At 47.1% G+C, this 18,853-nt stretch overlaps 1 protein-coding gene across 2 annotated transcripts in view; it reads right to left on the minus strand.

Moving 5' to 3' along the window:
- Positions 1-2,348: 2,348 nt before the first annotated feature.
- ANKH (ANKH inorganic pyrophosphate transport regulator) overlaps positions 2,349-18,853 on the minus strand; it is a 161,499-nt gene continuing 144,994 nt past the window's right edge. For both annotated transcript variants that reach the window (XM_054487325.2, XM_063664671.1), the window contains 4 exons: positions 9,812-9,941; positions 6,638-6,761; positions 5,965-6,064; positions 2,349-4,403 (listed from right to left, as the gene is read on the minus strand). In XM_054487325.2, the coding sequence (XP_054343300.1) occupies positions 4,290-4,403; positions 5,965-6,064; positions 6,638-6,761; positions 9,812-9,941 (468 nt within the window). In that variant the 3' untranslated portion in view covers positions 2,349-4,289. The remainder of the gene's footprint in view (positions 4,404-5,964; positions 6,065-6,637; positions 6,762-9,811; positions 9,942-18,853) is intronic.

The raw sequence follows: 18,853 nt of genomic DNA on the forward strand, positions 1-18,853 counted from the left end.
AGGCAGGAGCTGCTGGCTTTGAACTGGCTGAATGTGCAATGCAGACATCTCAACACTCCATGTCTTTCAAAGCCCTTCCTCACATTCCACTGCAATTTTGGTTCTTCAAAGAAAGGTGGGGAGCAGAACTTAGAAGATAAAGGACCCCTTTTCCTGGACTGTGCACTAGTTTGATTGATGAAGACGTCGTCCTAAGTTTAGAAGTCAGCTCACCTGCAAAGCTGGTACTAACTGGCACATGCTGTCCTGGGCACTGTTCTGCTGGGAGTTACTGAAGTAGAAAGATTTTTAAATACAAGAAAATATTTCTCAAGGAAATGTAATTACAACACTATAAATACTTGCTATTTTGCGGAACACACACACACACTCCCACTTCAATTTGAAGGGGAAAAAAAAACCAGTCAGCTACTGAGTCTTGAAATCGATATGTTTCTAGAAACCAAGGATATAGAAAAGTTACTCCCCCTTCCCTCCAGAAGATCCCCAAATGGGGAACAAGTAAGAGAGCAGGGAGCTGTTAACATTTCACACTTCTTATTCTGAAGACATAAGCGAATAAATTTTGAGAGTTATGATATGTAATGATTATTCCAACCAGGAGAGAGATCCAGAGGGCTGGGAGTGAGCACTCCTGAGCTAGCCCCACTGCAACGCATCTGGCATCTGGAGAACTCAGCCCAACTCTGTCACTACCCTGGGAGCTCCCAGGCCTCCCCATCCTGGGCCCCCCACCTCTTGCACCTCCCAAGGTTATTTATTGGGAAGACTCAGAGAGTGAAGTATAAAGTGCTTTTACTATTGTAAAGAAGCTTTATTTGGCCCCATCTGATACATCCTAAGCCAATATTAAATGTTTCAGTTTTTTAGGGAATCGGCTATCCAGGACATTTCCAAGCCAAACTACCAGCTAATGCTAAAAATCAAGGCAAAGTAAAAACAAAGGAAGAGTAACTTTGGCACAAGACAAACCCGATGCAGGCAGTCATGGGGGATGACTGTTTTTTACCCAGAAATGCAAACAAGTGGCCTTCTGTGCCCCGTTTAAAGAATCCCAAACGGGAGAGTTTCCTGCCAATGTGCAAATCCGTCAATACTCCCTGAGCCATGTGGCCCGCAGATCCAATCCTACCGTGACTTTTCGAGCACAAGCCTCGTCTAGTTCTTTTTGCTCAGTTGTCTCACTGACGCCCTTTGTCACTGAGATCCCTGTAAGTCACTACAGAACAAATGGCAACTGCACATTTAGGATGACCTCCCTTGTGCTCCTCAAATAAACACGCCACCAAAGGAGCAGCTCTAGAAAACCTTTACTCTCTATTTCCTATGCTTCGAGATGCCCAAACCTATTTCTCAGCATCTAAATGAAAAACTACTTCATGGCCTTGTATTTTTAGAATTGTATTCGTCCATAAGCAATCACTCAGTTTTGGAGAAAGTCACACCTGGTCTTTCCCTGGTCTTTGACATGAGAATCTCACAGGCATGGTACCCTTCTAAATACAGCTGTCAGCTGAATGCCCTACAATGAAAAATAAATGTGTTGGGGGAATGTTTCTTTGGTCACAAAAGTCAAAAGGTTGCCCCTATGACTCTGAAAAGTGGGAAGGAGAAAGGTCACCCTCCCTGGTTTGATCTTTCATGTCTAGCTGGATGATGGGACTCGATTAGAAGAAACGCAGGAGAATATGCCAATTCTCAGTTTTGCCTCAGAAGTTGTTAGGCTGTGACTTAAGCAGACCAAGTGAAGAAAATGTACGAAGAAGGATCACGTGCTTTAAGGTGAAAGGTTTGAACAAGTCCTGCCAAATCAGCTCCATTGTGGTGGCCTGAGTGTGGCATTGTTTCCTGTGTTCTCAGAAACTCTAACCAAATATTATGGCCCACTGATCTTGATCACTGAAGGAGTCTCTGGAGTTATATTTCTTCATCTCATAATGAGGAGGCCCTTGCTGATCCTTCCTGGATTTAGAGGGAAAGGAATTTTTTTTTTTTTTTTTTTTTTGGGACGGAGTTTTGCTCTTGTCACCCAGGCTGGAGTGCGATGGCGCGATCTCGGCTCACTACAACCTCTGCCTCCCAGGATCAAGCAAATTCTCCTGCCTCAGCCTCCTGAGTAGCTGGGATTACAGGCATGTGCTACCACCCCCAGCTAATTTTTATATTTTTAGTAGAGACAGGGTTTCGCCATGTTGGCCAGGCTGGTCTCAAACTCCTGACCTTAAGTGATCCACCCTCCTCGGCCTCCCAAAGTGCTGGGATTACAGGCATGAGCCACCGTGCCCGGCCTGCTTTCTCAGTTTGGATCTTTAAGCTCCAACCCCAGAAGTATGAAAGAGTCACACATGTTAAAAAATACTGTTTAATTTTCTAGTAATGTCCTTTAAAAAAAGCTGATACATTGAGATTTTTTATCTTCTTAGATCTGCCTCTGAAACCACTGCAAAGCAGCTATGCAACTTAATTTTTCAGCACTCATACATGCATTAATGGAGGAAAAGCCACTCTGAGGAAACATGCCAAGGACATGTCCCCACGTGGGCATACCCCATCAGCACTGGGTACCCAGGAATGTGAACGCAACCCTGGCATGTTCACAGCTAACATTATGCCCTTGCATTCTTTTTTGCTATGAGGAACAATATGATCACACAGCACTGAAAATGGTAGACACAAAGGGCCTGCCTTTTTCTTTCTCATTTTTGCCTTTCCAGCTTACACTTCTATTCCTACTCCAGTGACCCATTTATTCCCCAGTTAACATAATGAAAAATAGTTCTGTCATTTACTGAGCCTTACATTCAAATGCAAATGACGGACTTTATAAAACTGCTGCAAATAAGGTACAATGTTCATTGATACAATACGTTTCAGCTGCAGGTATGTTGAGCACACAAGCAATCACCGTATTGTATTAGAGACATTTTATTGAAAATGCGAAAATAGGAAATGTATTATAGCCTAAAATAAATTACATAACATATACAGCATATATTTATATCTTTAAAATATTTTTTTGTTTAGGTTCTTTCAGTCTAGGAATTTTGACTAAATCAACAATTTAGTGAACCGTGTCTATAATTTTTTTAAAGGAAAAAAACCTGCTTTCCAAAACTTAGAAAAATATACTGCACTGCATGGATTTCGAATGTGTTACTTCAGGGAGGACCACATAGTGACTCTGGTATCATTATAAAATGTCTTGCTTTATCGTATGGTGTGGGAGGGAAGTACCATAGTACATTCTGAATTACCTGTACCGCAGAGTTATTACAGGATGGCAGAACCAGGTAATACATCTACTTCAAAAGTTAAGTTACCCTACAGCAACCTGGCATTAGAATGCTGGATGAGACTGACTTAAAGCTTCAGTTCACTGTAAAAACTAAAATGCAAAGTTAGAACGCTCCATATGACTCGCTCTAGTGCGACCTTCAGGAAAGGCGAGGGAAAAGCAAGCCTTCAGGAAAAGTCATGCGGCAGGGGCTGGAATCTGGAGATGCGCTTTTGTGACAACTTAAAAAAGTTAGCTCATGTATATACACGGTGGGGGTGAGAACTGACAGCTCGCTCAGATCTAGGAAAACGCAGAGTGAAATGCTATCATTCAACCATATCAGTTTGCTGCCCCCGGGGCATTTCAAACCTTTCTACGGGAGATTATGTCCGTCTGTCAGCCCGCTGTGGTCACAGGTCTCCGTTCCTCAGTGTGAACGGGGACTCCGGGCTGCAGCGTGCCGCCCACCTCCTGCATGTGTGGAGTAGATGGTTTCGAACTCCGTGGCAGAAGGGAAATTTAAGAGGCCACCGGGGCTCCATCTCTTTGTACGGCCATGTGACTGGGAAGCAAATCAAAGGAAGCCGAGTTTTAACCTGTTGATTCTTAAGAGCGATGAAGGGGGGACAGGAGAGTCTGTGGCCTGCTGTGCAGGGTGACCGAGAGGCGCTGGCACAGCTGCAGTCCTTTGGTTCCAAGAGGAGATTGTCCAGGGGAGGAGGACACAACATCAATCGTGAGACAGTTGTGTCTTTTGGGTTTTCGTGAGGCAGGGGTATGAAGTCAGTTGTTTTGTTTGTTTTTACATAGCAACAGTAAAGACCATTCACTAGGTCCCCCCGTCAGTGTGAGCATACCCAGTATGCTAGAGAATTGACATGAAACCTTTAAATCAAGGCCTCTTTCATTACCAAAACAGAAAAAAAAGGGAACAAAATACGATGGGAGAGGGAAGAGATGATGCCGAAGTGTCATCCTGACTGTCCCTGCAGTGCCCATGGCGTCCCGTGCCTTATTCATTCTCCTCTCTCATTTCCACGATGTCTGTCACCTCGTCTGTCGGAGGCATGTCTGTCATGGCAGAGTCTTCCCCCTCCGTGGCCGACTCGTTCTCCATCTTCTTTTTCTAGACCAAAGAAGACTCATCAGTGTGGGGCTGTGGACGGGGACACTGCGCAGCAGAACCACGAGCAGGGAGACACCACCGGGGTCTTGGGGGACCCCTCGCTGTAGGCTTAAACCTTCTTATGGTTGGGGTGGTATCACCTCTTTTGCATTTTAATTCAGTGTGTTCCTTGCAGTTTGGTTGTCTGTGTGCCTGGCACTGAGCTAGGCAGGCACTTCGGAGGACACCGTGTCCCACCGCCCTGCCCCAGACAGCCCACCCCCTGCTGCCTTTTCCAATGAGGGCTGCGCTCTCCCCAACTCCTCACAATCACCTGTAGACTGCTTTTCCTTCCTCCTCCCTAAAGCCTCAAGTTTGGAATCTCACGTTATCAGAATATTCCACCTTGTACAGCATCCGTCAGTCCCCTCTGGGACAGCTCCAGGCTTGCCATCATTCTCTCCCACTTACTGCCTGTCCTAATTCCTGGTCACTTCCCTGCCATGTTGCCTGTTCTTACAATAAATGGCCTCTCAGGGATCAGGTTCTCAGCCCCAGCCCCACCTCAGCCACTGCTGGGTCACTGCAGACCTTGCCATTATCGACACATTGGGCACCACCAACAGGCCAAGGCAAGGACATTGTCCTCTGTCTGCCAACCCCGCTGGTCCCCCATCCATGGATCCCACCAACCCTTCACTGTGGCCACCTCAATGTCCTGTCTCCCCTCTTTCCTCAGCTTACATGACATGCTCAGTAATGACCATCATTTCCCTACCCTGCTTTTCTTTCATCATATTTGCCAGGCAAAGCCCCAGCTGTGCTGAGGTTCAGATCTCTACCATCTCAGCTCGCACCACTCAGCTGCTATGGCTGGGGAAGCCCAACCGCAGGGGACAGCCAGTGTCCTGAGATGCACATCATGCACCGTGAGCAGGCCCTCTGAGTGGCCTGGCCGTCACCCTGCTGCCCCGGCCTGTTCACTCTGCCACTCTCCTGATCAACTGTTTCCCCACCCATGTGTCCTCATTCTTCCACCCTCATACACCTCCCTTTTCTCAGACGATGATGTGGCTTCCTACTTAACTGAGAAAAACAAAAGCGATCAGAAAGGCCCTTGCGCAAGATCTCGGACTGCATCTCTGCTCCACCCATGACCAGAGAGGCTGCCCGAGCTCCTGTCTTGGGCTGCCCGGTTCTTGTATGCACAGCCACATTCGTATCACTGTCCCCTCTCCCATCGGCAGCATCGCCTGTCTGCGGGTCATTCCCCAAAGCAAGCCATAGGCTGAACTTCACCCCATCTTCGCTGGCTTTCTGAAATCCATGTCCACACCTCTTTCCCCTTTGGAGCAAAACTCTTCAAAGGGACTGTCTGTACTTGCTGCCTTCAGCTTTTCCGCTTTTTTCTTACCCTACTCCCATTAGGCTTCCAGCCGCCCTAAGCCACGAGACTGGGCAATGTCACCAAGGATTCCCCCACTGATGAGCGCCACCATCCAACCGTGGTCAGTGGCTGCTCAGGTCCTCCTGCACCCAGGAGGATGCACCCGGGAGGAGGCTTCCGGCGCGGCTGTCTCACCTGCTTCCGGTAGACATAGCACGCGGCAATGGCGACCATGGTGGATTCTCCCACAAAGCCTGCCAGGAGGGAGCCCACGCCCAGGGTTGCACCATGCACCCTGCAGATGAGAACACAAAGGTGATTTGTCTGTTAAGGCCAAGTCAAGGCACAACCGTTGATGCCAAAACCCAGGAAAGTAAGTGGAGCCTCGAGACGGCTGAGACCAGCGGCGTTCTCCATCTGCTGGCTTCGTAAGGGCCGCAGCTAATAACCTAATGCATGAGGGGAACCGGGAACTCGGGGCTGGGCCACCTCCCTCCCACAGCACATGGATCCCACAGCCCTTCCCACCCTCCCCAGGACACTGGGTGCTCCCTGAGCACAGGGACCATGTCTTTCTTTTCTTCTGGTTTTCATGTCCAGCATATGCTCAAGCCCGTGCAGGGCCGGCCACGCCCCGACAGGAGCTCAGTGGCTATTACTCGTGTCTGGGCCTGACCCCAAAAGCACTTTTCTAGAATGGATCCCAAGAGCCTTCACCTGGTGCCTGGGCAGACACACAAAACATCATTCTGAATTTCCGATTCTGGACATGCCTGGGGATTTCCTGTGGAAATGTAGCTCTTAAACCTCTGGACACAGCATTGAAGTGGCAGAAGGACTCACAGCCCCAAACTCCCTGACAACATACCCCAGATAGGGCAGGACCACGAGGCTGGCGATGAGGACGATGATCCGCAGCACAGAGCTGGGGGCCAGGACAAAGGTTTTCTTCAGCGTCATCAGCCACCCGGTGAGATGTGCCCTCACTGTGACTGTTGAGAGGAGCAAAGGACTCGTCAGCCGTGCCCGCATCTGCTCCCCATCCTGCTGCCTCTGGACCAGGGCAGCACGTCTGAGAGCCAGTAGCTGCCTAGGACCCTGGCCTTGCTGTTGAGCCGCTGGCCACCTCATCTTCCTGCCAGGGTTCCCCATCCCTGCTCCTGAGCCTAGGCCTGCCTCGGCTCCCCGCCTCCTCACAGCCCTTTGGATCTTAATGGCTGGGGACAGGCAGGCTCCTTTCTCCACTGGGACAGCATCTTCCAGGCAGCCTAGCTGCTCCTGTCCAGTCCTGTCCCAACACTTGCCCAGCCTTGCCCTCTGATCATCCACCTCGAGAACACTCAGAGAAAAGTGGCACTCTAGTGTGATGCTGCGTGAGCAGAAAAGCTGGCATCAGAAGCCATCTTCCCTGCCTGCGGTCAGAGGTGTGGGGACCAAGCAGTGGGGTAGGAGGAGGAAGGTGCTCGTCCCTACTTCCCTCTGTTCTTTCCCTGGGCTGGTCCTGACCACTTCCACCGAGGTCACTTCCCTTTCTCCCTCTCCTAATGGTGTGGGCCCTTGGTGTGCTGCCATTTCACCAAGGGCTACATGGCCTGCCCATGCCTGCCTCCTCACTGGATCTCTGAGCTGCAGGAGGGCCGCGGGTGGACAGCAGGAAACTGTGGAGAGCACGGGGCTTGCCCTTGTCAGTAGGAAGGCCCTGAGCATCTAGATTCCATCTGAAACTGGAAAGGCTTGAGGACGCGCAGGGCAGGGCCTGGGCCTTGAAGAGAGGGGCCTGTTACCTCCCTGTGGACAGCACCAGGCAAAGGCTCTTGGAGGAGGAAGTGCTCATTCCTGGGATAAAAATTCCTTTCCAGGATATGCTGGTTTGGAAGGAAGTCTTTGCCGTCGTCTTGGTCTAACAATGTGTCCTGCCTTCCCCTGGGTGGAAGCCTTATATTAATACTAACGAGGCTAATTTTCTTCTCTTAGGCAGACAGACAGATGCACTGAGGTTTTTGACCAAAGGAGAGAGTCAGGGTCCCCGGCATATGCTAAACTGGTTGGCCCAAATCCAACAGATTGCAAAGAGTGGCAGGGCCTGGCAGCTGTCTGGAAGCCCTTCATCTTACAGACAAGGAAGTGGAGTCAAATGGACAGTAAAGGTGAATCGCATACTCAGCTATAGCCTGCTCCCAGCTGGGGCACTCCAGTCCCCTCCTCTGGTCACTACCATAGAAATTAACTGCATGTGTCTCCATCTGCGAGTGCAGCTGCTTCTAGATGGTGGCACCTTCCAGAGCTTGGTTCACCCTGTGTCTACCCAACAAGTCTAGATGCCATCCCGGTGCTGTGATCTTCCAGCCATTTCTCCATTTCTGCCACAGCCCAGAAAGTGACGCCGCAAGGCCTTAAACCAAGGGCTGCTCCATCAGCCCTGGCCTACCTGGGCTCCATAGCTCCTTTCTTTTTCTTTTTTTTTGAGATGGAGTTTCACTCTTACTGCAGAGGCTGGAGTGCAGTGGTACAATCTCGACTCACTGCAACCTCTGCCTCCTGGGTTCAAGCGATTCTCCTGCCTCAGCCTCCTGAGTAGCTGGGATTACGGGCGTGCGCCACCACGCCTGGCTAATTTTTTGTATTTAGTAGAGATAAGGTTTCACCATGTTGGTGAGGCTGGTCTTGAACTCCTGACCTCAGATGATCCACTTGCCTTGGACTCCCAAAGTGCTGGAATTACAGGTGTCAGGCGTGAGCCACTGCGCCCGGCCCATGGCTCCTTTCTTAACATTGTGGCTTTGTAGATTCTGGCTTCGCAGTTTAATGATTTAGGTGGGTCTTTTGGGGAAACTGATTTTTGACTAGGTGACACACCTGGTACAGAATTTAAAAGATACAAAAGGGAATAGAATACAAAGGTCTTCTTCCCAGTGGTGACTTCCCAGGCCCTTGTCCTGCTTCCCACAGACAACCACTTTTAGCAGCTTGGTGAGTTACTTATAGAAAAATAATGTAGCTATGCAAGCACTTAACACATCCATATGACGATACATACATACATACATACATGTGCTACATATTTGCTATGGAAATGGTTGTATACTAATCAACCATTCTGCAAGCTGCTTTTCTCATTTAATCTAGAACGACCTCATTCTTGTATAGTACACCTCACACCACTATATTGGCTTGGTGTAATAACTTTCCAACTGGCTTTTGTCTCAGCCATGGGCAGTTTCCTTTCTGACCATCCATCTGGCCTCAGGTTCCCCTGGAGTCTTCCTTTCTCCAGCAGTTCTCTGTCTTTGTGTATCTCCAGGCTTTAGCAATAAGCTCACTCTTTTTTTTTTTTTTTTGATTTCACTTTTTAAATTAACATTGTAAAACTGGCTTTTTGGTGCAGTTTTGAGAATTTTAATACATGAACACATTTGTGTTCCCACCACCAACCACAATCAAGACAGAGGGCAGTTTTATTGTCCTCAAAACTCCACATGCTATCCTTTCGGGTCTACTTTCTTTTTACTGTTTTTGTAATCACTGCACTTTTAAAAACAAGTTATACGGCCAGGTGCAGTGGCTCACGCCTGTAATCCCAACACTTTGGGACGCCGAGGAGGAGCACTTGAGGCCAGGAGTTCGAGACCAGCCTGGACAACATGGTGAAACCCCATCTCTACTAAAAATGCAAAAATTAGCTGGGTGTGGTGGTGGGCGCCTGTAGTCCCAGCTACTTGGGAGGCTGAACAGGAGAAGTGCTTGAACCCAGGAGGCAGAGGTTGCAGTGAGCCGAGATTGTGCTACTGCACTCCAGCTTGGGTGACAGAATGAGACTCTGTCCCCCCACCAAAAAAAAATATATAAAATAAATAAAAACAAGTTATACCTGTTTGATTCATTTCTTGCATTTTTAACCTACTGGCTAATGTTTTTGCATCTTTCTGAGCCACAGTGAAATTTTACATTTGTGTTGGTGACATAATTGCAAACATTTCCAAAGAAAGATTTAACTAGGCATGAGGATAAAGAGGAATGTTTCTTTCATTCTGTTTTTCTTTACCTGGAACTGGGAAAAAGGAGAAGATCCGCAAAGGAACAACACAGAGTTCTGCAAAGGCAAAGTCCACTCCAATAATGTCTATCAAGATTTTCTCAGACACGTTGGGTGTCCAGAACATCACGAAACAGAGCTGGGGAGAAAGACATCGAACAGGGTTGTGAGGAAAAAGTGTAAGCGAGTGAAATGAGGTCAGGTGTGGCACAATCCTTGGAGACTTACGAAAGAGGGACAACCGGCCTGACTGGGTGGCAGGCATGCTGGTGCCAGATCTGCCACCTGCCTGCTTGGCTCTCTCCTGACGACAGAGGCCCTGGTCCATTAGCCATGTCTGTACCCAGGGGACCCCCACGGCAGAGCAGATGTGGCTCCTCTAAGAGTGGGGCATTTATTTCTGAATGGGTGAGCAGGCCCGTTCAGAACCAATGTGCTTTGGGGCAAGGCTTAAGGAGAGTGCCACACAGCTCAGCCAGTTCTGTGTGGACATGTTTATTCATATAATTTTTACAGCTTTAACAAACAATAAAAAAAAGACCTGAAAGTACTTGGATGTGTACAGAACCACGCAGAATCAGCACACATAATGAAAGGGAAATATTAGTATTTAGAGTAAGGATCAGCCTATGAACCTTTCAAAGTCTAGTTAAGAGAATAAGAGATGAGACAGCAACAGAATGTGGAACTCTGGAAAGCAGATGGGTAGGTGGTAAACTGATGTAACAGACACAGGAAAAGGGAATTTTGAACCCGATGGGGAAAGTGGAGCTGTCTCCCCCCTCCCTTCTCCACAGATCAGAAAGTGCGACACAGGTCCTTCCAGAGACGGGGTGAAGGCAGGGTCCAAAGCAGGATGGCTGGAAGTCAAGTTAGTAAGCAATCCATCCACAGCTCCCCTTGCGCAGCTGGTGACTGTATCTCCCCAAATTTGACAGGAAACAGGAAGTTAGTCTCTGGATGAGGTAAAACAGAGGGGTACCTGGCAGGGCCCAGGGCAGAGTTACTACAGGTTGAGTAACCCTTATCTGAAATGCTTGGGACCAAAAGTGTTTTGGATTCTGAATTTTTCAGATTTTAGAATTTTTGCATTATACTTACAGGTTACACATCCCTAATCCCAAAATACAGAGTCCAGAATGCTCCGATAAACATTTACTTTGAGAGTCATGTCAGCGCTCAAGTTTCAGATTTTGGAGCATTTTGGATTTTCGATTTTTGGATTAGGCATACTCAATCTGTACATGGAAAATGGGGGAATTAAGAGAAGGATAACATTTGCATGTTCGGGCTTCCTTCCTCTTCTACGCTCCCAGAACATGGGAAACTGGTTGAGTCCTTCCCAGGTAGGAGACTGGAAATGGTCTCTGAGGAATCTGACCAGCCCAAGAGAAAAGACGTAAAGTTCCTGAAAATTAGAGTCTCCCAATGAAGCAGCCGCACTTGAGCAGCCATCAGTGAGGCCCTCACAGGTGAGAAACCCCATCCTGGTGTTTACAGCTTCCAATCAACTACTAGTCTCAAGGTAAAATGGGGTAGGGTGGGGGGTACCTGGCATGGTTGAGGGCAGAGTTACTGCAACTAGTAACTAGGGCCCCACTTACCAAAATGAGCAGGCAACCAGGAAAACAGACTTTGACAAAGGCCTCCAATGTGAGGAGGTCAAAACTATGGAAAAAACTACAACTTAAGAGGAAATAAAGACAATACAGAGAGGGGAAAAAAAAGAAAACTTTTCTCCACTGATATCCCCAGAGAAATGGGAGAAGACACTGCACCCACGAAACAAGAACAGAAGGAGAATGTTATAAAAAAGACATTCACGCCAGACGCTGTGGCTCATGGCTGTAATCCCAGCAGTTTGGGAGGCCGAGGCGGGTGGATCACCTGATGTCAGGAGTTGGAGACCAGCCTGGCCAACATGGAGAAACCCTGTTTCTACTAAAAATACAAAATTAACTGGGCATGGTGGCACATCTCTGTAATCTCAGCTACTTGGGAGGCTGAGGCAGGAGAATCGCTTGAACCCGGGAGACGGAGGTTGTGGTGAGCTGAGATGATGCCACTGCACTCCAGCCTGGGCAACAAAAGCGAAACTCCATCCTCCCAACCTCCCCCCCACCTCCCCCCCCCCCCAAAAAAAAAGATAAAAGCGGAAAGGAAAATTCACAAGTTAGCAGTAAGATAAGTTTAGGGAAGCCTACCACAGAGACAGAGCAGAAGGACGAAGGCATGCAAATGAAGCACAGGAGAAGAGAGTTAAAGAAACAAAGTCCAACACCCAAATAATAGGAGGCCCAGAAAGAGGGGACAGCAGACGTCTCAGACTGAAAGATACCAGTTTCAGGACTGAAAGGGCCCATCTGGGGGAGGTGGTACAGTGCATGGGAAAAGCCCCATCAGGGCACATCACCGAACACGACTGGGGACACAGCTTCCTATGAGCTTCTGGCCTCAGGCTTCTCAATAGCACTGAAAGCTAGAAGACAAGGAGCAATAAGTTTCGAAGGCAGATAATTTCTACCCTAGAACTCTAAACCAAACTATCACTCAAGTGTGTTTAAAAGAAAAATATTTTCAATATTCAAGGCCTCAAAAGTTTTACCTCCCATGCACACTTTTTCAAGAAGCTATTGGTGAGGGTTGCTCTGCCAAGACAAGTGAGTCATGGAGTGGAAAAGAGCAAGGCATGGGTGAAGCACAAGACAAAAGCCAGGGAAATCTCTGGGGCAGAGGTGAAGGCTGCGATAGGCCCACAGGTCAGCTGATCTTCCCTGGAGCAGGGAGAAAAAGGCTCCGAGAGATGCTAACTATCTAATGTGCTTGAATACTTGAAAAGAGATTTACACCACGAAGGGAAAATGTGGGAATAACTTAGTGTGAAATACACAGAAGGCTAAGAAAAATGATAATTGAGACAATTATTAAGTCCAGGAAAAATTAAAGCTGTTTGAGAAAGGAAGGGAATCAGGGCTCAGCGTCAAGAGTTTATCATAGTCACAATCCATCAAGAGTTGGGGGTGCCTCTGGGAGTAGGAAGGGGACAGGGTGGAAGTGAGCAGCGCTGAAGAGGTGGGCTGGGGACATGGCTACTGTGAGTTACAATCCTTACAGAGCTGACTTGGAAAACTTGGTGCTAATTTTAAAAACCTGAATTTTAAAATCCAACAACATAACTTTGGAAGATCCTGTTGAAAACTTGCCAGTTTCATCAAATATTTATCTCTTTTTCTTAAAATGCAAGTGATTCTTCTCTACAATAAAACTGAATACATTGTAAAATGAATTAAGAACAGAACACTAAAATTTTAGAATATAACATTCTTTTAGGCTCTGAGTACATTAAGTTTCATGGAATTAGCCAAGCTCTATTTACTATGTCATGTTGAAATATTTAAAAAAAATACACTAGAGATCTATTATAAATATATTTTGTTTTGTAAGTGCAATAGAGCCATTCCCCTACGTATTTTCTGCATCTGGCAAAGTATATTCCACTGGTTTTCAAAAATGGCAGAGGTACTATCTCATTTAATCCTACTGCTTGATGACAGTACTCACACCCCATTTTTGACATGAGGGAAAAAATACTTCCTTAGATCTAGCAACTTGGAGCCTCGGGGACTTTATTACCTGAATGCCCTGGACAAGTGGCCCTGTCATCTTTTCCCACTGCAAAGCTGCTAGCCTACAAAGGTGAGACATTGCACAGAGTCATAGCCCTGGTATGGCGGCAACTTCATGTTACAATTCAAAACAACACTGAGCATGGAGTTGGAACACTATTTCCCTGTCCATATCCCATCCCCACAAATACATGGATCATCCCTGCTTCCAGCTTTGCTTTATATTGGGCCCCCAATATGTCCCATAGCAGTAAAACTAAAGAATTGAGCTAAGGGATGACTGCCTTACAGTCTGGGCTGGCTCTGTGCCTTAGAACCTACAGAAAGTAAGCCATTCTGTGTTTATCTAAGGGTTAGAGAGAGACCTAGGCCACATACTGCTAAAAATCTTAAGCTTCCAGGGGCACCATTAGCATGCTTTATTTATTTTGCAGCCAGCAATGATATGAATGTGAGATAATGCCTCACACAAATGTTGCAGTTCTCTAGGCTTTGCAAAATCATTGTAAAGTGGCTCTTCAGTTACAAGAACCAAGGAAAAAGGAGGGTGTAATTGCATGTCAGAGAGAAAGATGGCGGAAATGGGCCTCTGTGGCAGACAAGCCGGGTAATCCCTGCTCTGGGATCCCCAATCAGGTCATGTTCACCCAGAGGCGTTTTCCCGTCTTGTAGAAGATCAGAAAACCTCTGGAGCAGGGGGTAGGGGGTCTTGAGGACACGATAGTGAGTGTGCCTACATCACTTGACACACTGACATCAGTATCAGCCAAGCTGTGTAGGTGACCACAGTTCTGGTACCTTGAACACAACCATGGAGTTCATAAAGGTCTGATGGATTTCCAGTAGGAACTTCCTGAGATGGTGGCTCAATATTCCATTTCTAAAATTCCACAGTATGATCCAACCTGGCACCACTCAGTCACTCTGTTCTTTATCTTGGTCTGTCTGTGCTGAGCACACCCTAAATGCCCCTCATCAAGGCCACGTGCCAACAGAGGTGCTTCTTCAGTTTTCAACCACACACACCTACAGCCCAGACTGGGTCTTCGCGGGGTATCAGAACTGGAAGCGGTTATTCTGATCTGGGGTTTGAACAATCACAGGTAACTAAAGGAAAGGAACGCCACATTTATCAAAGTTTCCTTTTTCTTCCTCCCTGAAGTCTCTGAAGCTCTTGCTATGCTTCCAGTAGGAAAATGGCGCTTCACTTTTCAGCAAGTTTTTCAATGAGTGGATATTTCTTGCATATATAACTTAGGTATACATATAACTTAGAAAGGAATACATTTAACTTAGAAGTGTATATGGTGGGCCGGGTGCGGTGGCTCATGCCTGTAATCCCAGCACTTTGGGAGGCCAAGGCAGGAGGATCACAAGGTCAGGAGATCGAGACCATCCTGGCTAACACAGTGAAACCCCGTCTCTACTAAAAATACAATTAGCCAGGCATGGTGGCAGGCACCTGTAGTCCCAGCTACTTGTGAGGCTGAGGAAGGAGATAGCATGAATCGGAGAGGGGGAGCTTGCAGTGAGCTGAGATCATGCCACTGCACTCCAGCCTGGGCGACAGAGCGAGACTCCGTCTCAACAACAACAACAACAACAACAACAACAAAAAGTGGGTATGGTGTGTATAAAAAAGCTACAATACCTATCTGCAGGTGAGCTTCCCCTAGCTTCCCCTAGGCAAAGTACTGAGCCCTAGCATAATAATCAGACTACATTTAACCAGTCTATTTGAAAAATCAGGACGCTTTAGAAGTTCCCTTGACAAAGAGTATCAGGAACAGTGTCATTTTAATGAGTTCACCCAGAGTAGTCTCAACTCAGAACATGCCTCCCAGTTGACCATGACGTGCTGTGTTCCTCAAATATTTGCAGAGCCTAATGACATTGACTTTTCCAAACCACCACACACCCCTAATAATCTCCCACAAATGAACAAGAGTCGTTCCTCTGAGCAGCTGCAGAGGTGGGTTTTCTACTGTCGAGTTTGCTGTCAATATTCTCTCATTAGGACACAGCCTTCAAAATTGAATAGTCCACCCAGTGCCCAGATCTTGGTTTTTCTATTTATTCTTCAATAAGAGGAACCAGGACTCCTTAAAGAAATGACTCATTCTAGGACCAAGGCAGAGAATATGCAAGATGATTCGCTTGGAGCATCTATGGTACAAGAAGGAAGGACGTGCCCCAAAATAAAAGAATGGGAACATGGCAAAGGGACACAGAAGCCAGACAGAAGGAGCTTCCGAATGGCCAAAGCAAAAACAATTTGAGCAACAAAATAAGTACAGTAGTATTGAATTATATCCCAAAATAGCAAATAAATATCCATGAGTCCCTAGGGATAGAAATTTAAAAATGGCAGAGAAGGGACAAATGTCCTGCAGAGAACTCTAAATAATTCATTAGCTGCTCACCTCTAAGGTGGGTGGAGCAGACCTTCCTGCTCCTTCTGAGGAACTTCCTTCTGAAGAGCACAGTGGGGAGAAAGGAAACGTGTCCTGACAGCAGAGGAACGCGGCAGACATGACCCCAGCCATGCAATCAAGGTCAACATCCACGCACATACCCTCGATAAGATGTGATGACAGTGGCACTTTGTCTCTGTGGTCTTCCTCCCCAAAATCCCTAAGCCCAGTCTTAATCATAAGACAAACCCCAGACAAATGCCCATTGAGGGACATTCTACCAAATACCCAACCAGAACTCAAAACCATTGAGGCCTTAAAAACAAGGAAAGTCTAAAACTCTCAGAAACCAGAGGAGGCTATGGAGGCATGATGACTAGACATAATGTGGTGTCTTGGATGAGATCTGGAACAGAAAGAGCTCATGAGAAAATAAACCAGTGAAATCCTAATGAACCATGGAGTTTAGTTCACAGTCACACACCAGGGCTGGCTCCTTGGTTGTAACATGTGTGCTGCAGTAAAGTAATGTGAGTGAGGGTGAGGGATCTATGGGAACTCTGCACCATCTCCACAATGATTCTGTAAATCAGAAGTTATTCTTAAAAAAAAAAAAAAAAAAAAAGATTAATTAAAAAAAGAAGGGCTGGGCATGGTGGTGGATGCCTGTAATTCCAGCACTTTGAGAAGTCAAGGTGGGATGATTGCTTGAGGCCAGGAGTTCGAGACCAGCCTGTACAACACAAGACCTCATCTCTACAAAAAAAATTTAGCCCTGTGTGGTGGTGCATGCCTTTAATCCCAGTTACTTGGGAGGCTAAGGCGGGAGCATTGCTTGAGCCCAGGAGGTCCAGGCTGCAGTGAGCCAAGATTGCGCCACTGTACTCCAGCCTGAGTGACAAGATCCTGTCTTCAAAAATTAAAGGAGAAAAAAGGAAGAAGGGAGGAAAGGAGGAAGAGGAAGAGAAGGAAGAAGAAGAAGAAGAAGACGACTCATAACTTACTTCTCTGTTATTTGACAGACTGATTCATTTTCTGAGGACCAACCATTGACCGTGAAGTGTCTGCTTTGAACTCTGAGGTGCTTACGAGCAGCCCAAGACACATTCATTTCTAGTAGAGTGTAGTCCCCTCTCAAGTCTTTTATTCAGCATGGTCAAGGGGTAGACTTCCTCATTTCTTGAATCATATTAACCTCTTTAGAAACTAACCACCACTGGGCTGCAGCTTTTTTAATTCACAACCTTAAAATACAGTTTCCAGTCAGTATGTGAGCCAGTCACAGTTTCCAGGGATGATTTGGTTGAGCCTAACGTTGATGATGACTCAGATCAATGAGTAATTTAACATTTTTGTCCAGGAGTGGTGGCTCACACCTGTAATTCCAGCACTTTGGGAGGCCGAGGTGGATGGATCACTTGAGGTCAGGAGTTCGAGACCAGCCTGACCAACATGGAGAAGTCCCATCTCTACTAAAAATACAAAAGCAGCCAGGCGTGGTGGCATGCACCTGTAATCCCAGCTACTCGGGAGGCAGAGGCAGGAGAATCGCTTGAACCTGGGAGGCGGAGGTTGCAGTGAGCTGAGATTGCGCCATTGCTCTCCAGCCTGGTTAACAAGAGTGAAACTCTGTCTCAAAACAACAACAACAAAAACAAAAAACAAAAAACAAGCCCAAAACATTTTCAAGCAGGCCTTAACTGTATGTTGTTGTTCTGTGTTGGGGCAGTACTTGACTTTTATTTCTACATCTGTGTATCAATGAGCTAAGTTATGAAAGACTTTGACCACTTATTAAGGTCCCCCAATAGGATCAGAAGGATCAGTGCAGTGATGAAGGAAATCGCCAGCTTTACAGACAGAAGACCCTTGGGTCTTACTATGCTACAGTCCGAAACAGAGCTTGGTTTTCTGAGCTAAGAACCACGGAAGGGGGATTTGAACCAAGACCTGCTTCCTCACTGGCAGAGTGGGCCATGCATGGTCTCTGAGCTGCCCTGGGGACAATCTGAGTCTCTTTCCAAAGCATTTGGAACCGGGATATGAAGCAACCAGTTGTTCCCATCAGCACGTGAACTCAGAAACACGCCAACCCGGCCACAGTAGCACAGCCATTTCTGTGTGTCCTCGGAGAACTCCACCCTATGAGGGCACTGCCAAATGCTCGGGTCTTGATTTAATTTCCATAAGCTCTTAACCACATTTTGAGGAACTCACAAAGGCTTCTCCATTGCCCTGAGTAACTAGTATTAGCAATACATGAGATTCTTATCCCTGCAGTTAGAAAAAGTCAAACATATGCAGCTGTTTTGAATAAAAATTGCTGGCCCTTGACGTCATTTTTATTTGGCGCTTTTGCTTAGAAAAAAAGGTTCAATATACCTTTTTAATTGGGTTGAAGTCCCCACCGGGCAAGCCAGTGGTTAGCCCTCGGCAACACGAAGTGTGAAGAGGAGGTTAGGGCTTGGCACTGGCGCCTGACTGCCGGGCTGGTACTCCAACCCAGCTGTGTCTCTGTCTGTTGTCTCTAGGTGAGTTCCCTGAGCACTCCAGCCTCAGCTCTCTTCTTTCAAATGGGGATGATGTCTCCCTCACAGGGATGCTGTGTGGACTGGGCTGCCCAGAGTGCTGGTCTGCCAACTGTGGACTGGTCCACACTGAGATAAGCAGTTGACTCCATAAAGTAAATCAATGCCTGGCTTCCTTAAGAAAGTCTTGCCGTCCAAACACCACCAGCTGAACTGGACATCATGCCTGGTGACCAAGTTGATTCACATTCCGGTGCTAGCTTCTTATCCCATCACGGATGGCCAGACCTCCGACACTCATCTGCAAACCCCGAGCTTGCGAGCACTGCAGTTTGCACAAACCGCTTTTCCAGCACCAGCACACCAAATGTGATCCACGGATGTCAGCTGTGAGTATTCCAGAAGGTTTCCTGGGACCGTATTCTAATAAAATGCTAGCAGGGAAGTCCTCTAGAGGTGGTGAGATTAGGACTGATTGAATTT

This window comes from Pongo pygmaeus, chromosome 4 (genome assembly GCF_028885625.2).
Source record: "Pongo pygmaeus isolate AG05252 chromosome 4, NHGRI_mPonPyg2-v2.0_pri, whole genome shotgun sequence".
Classification (NCBI taxonomy): Eukaryota; Metazoa; Chordata; class Mammalia; order Primates; family Hominidae; genus Pongo; species Pongo pygmaeus.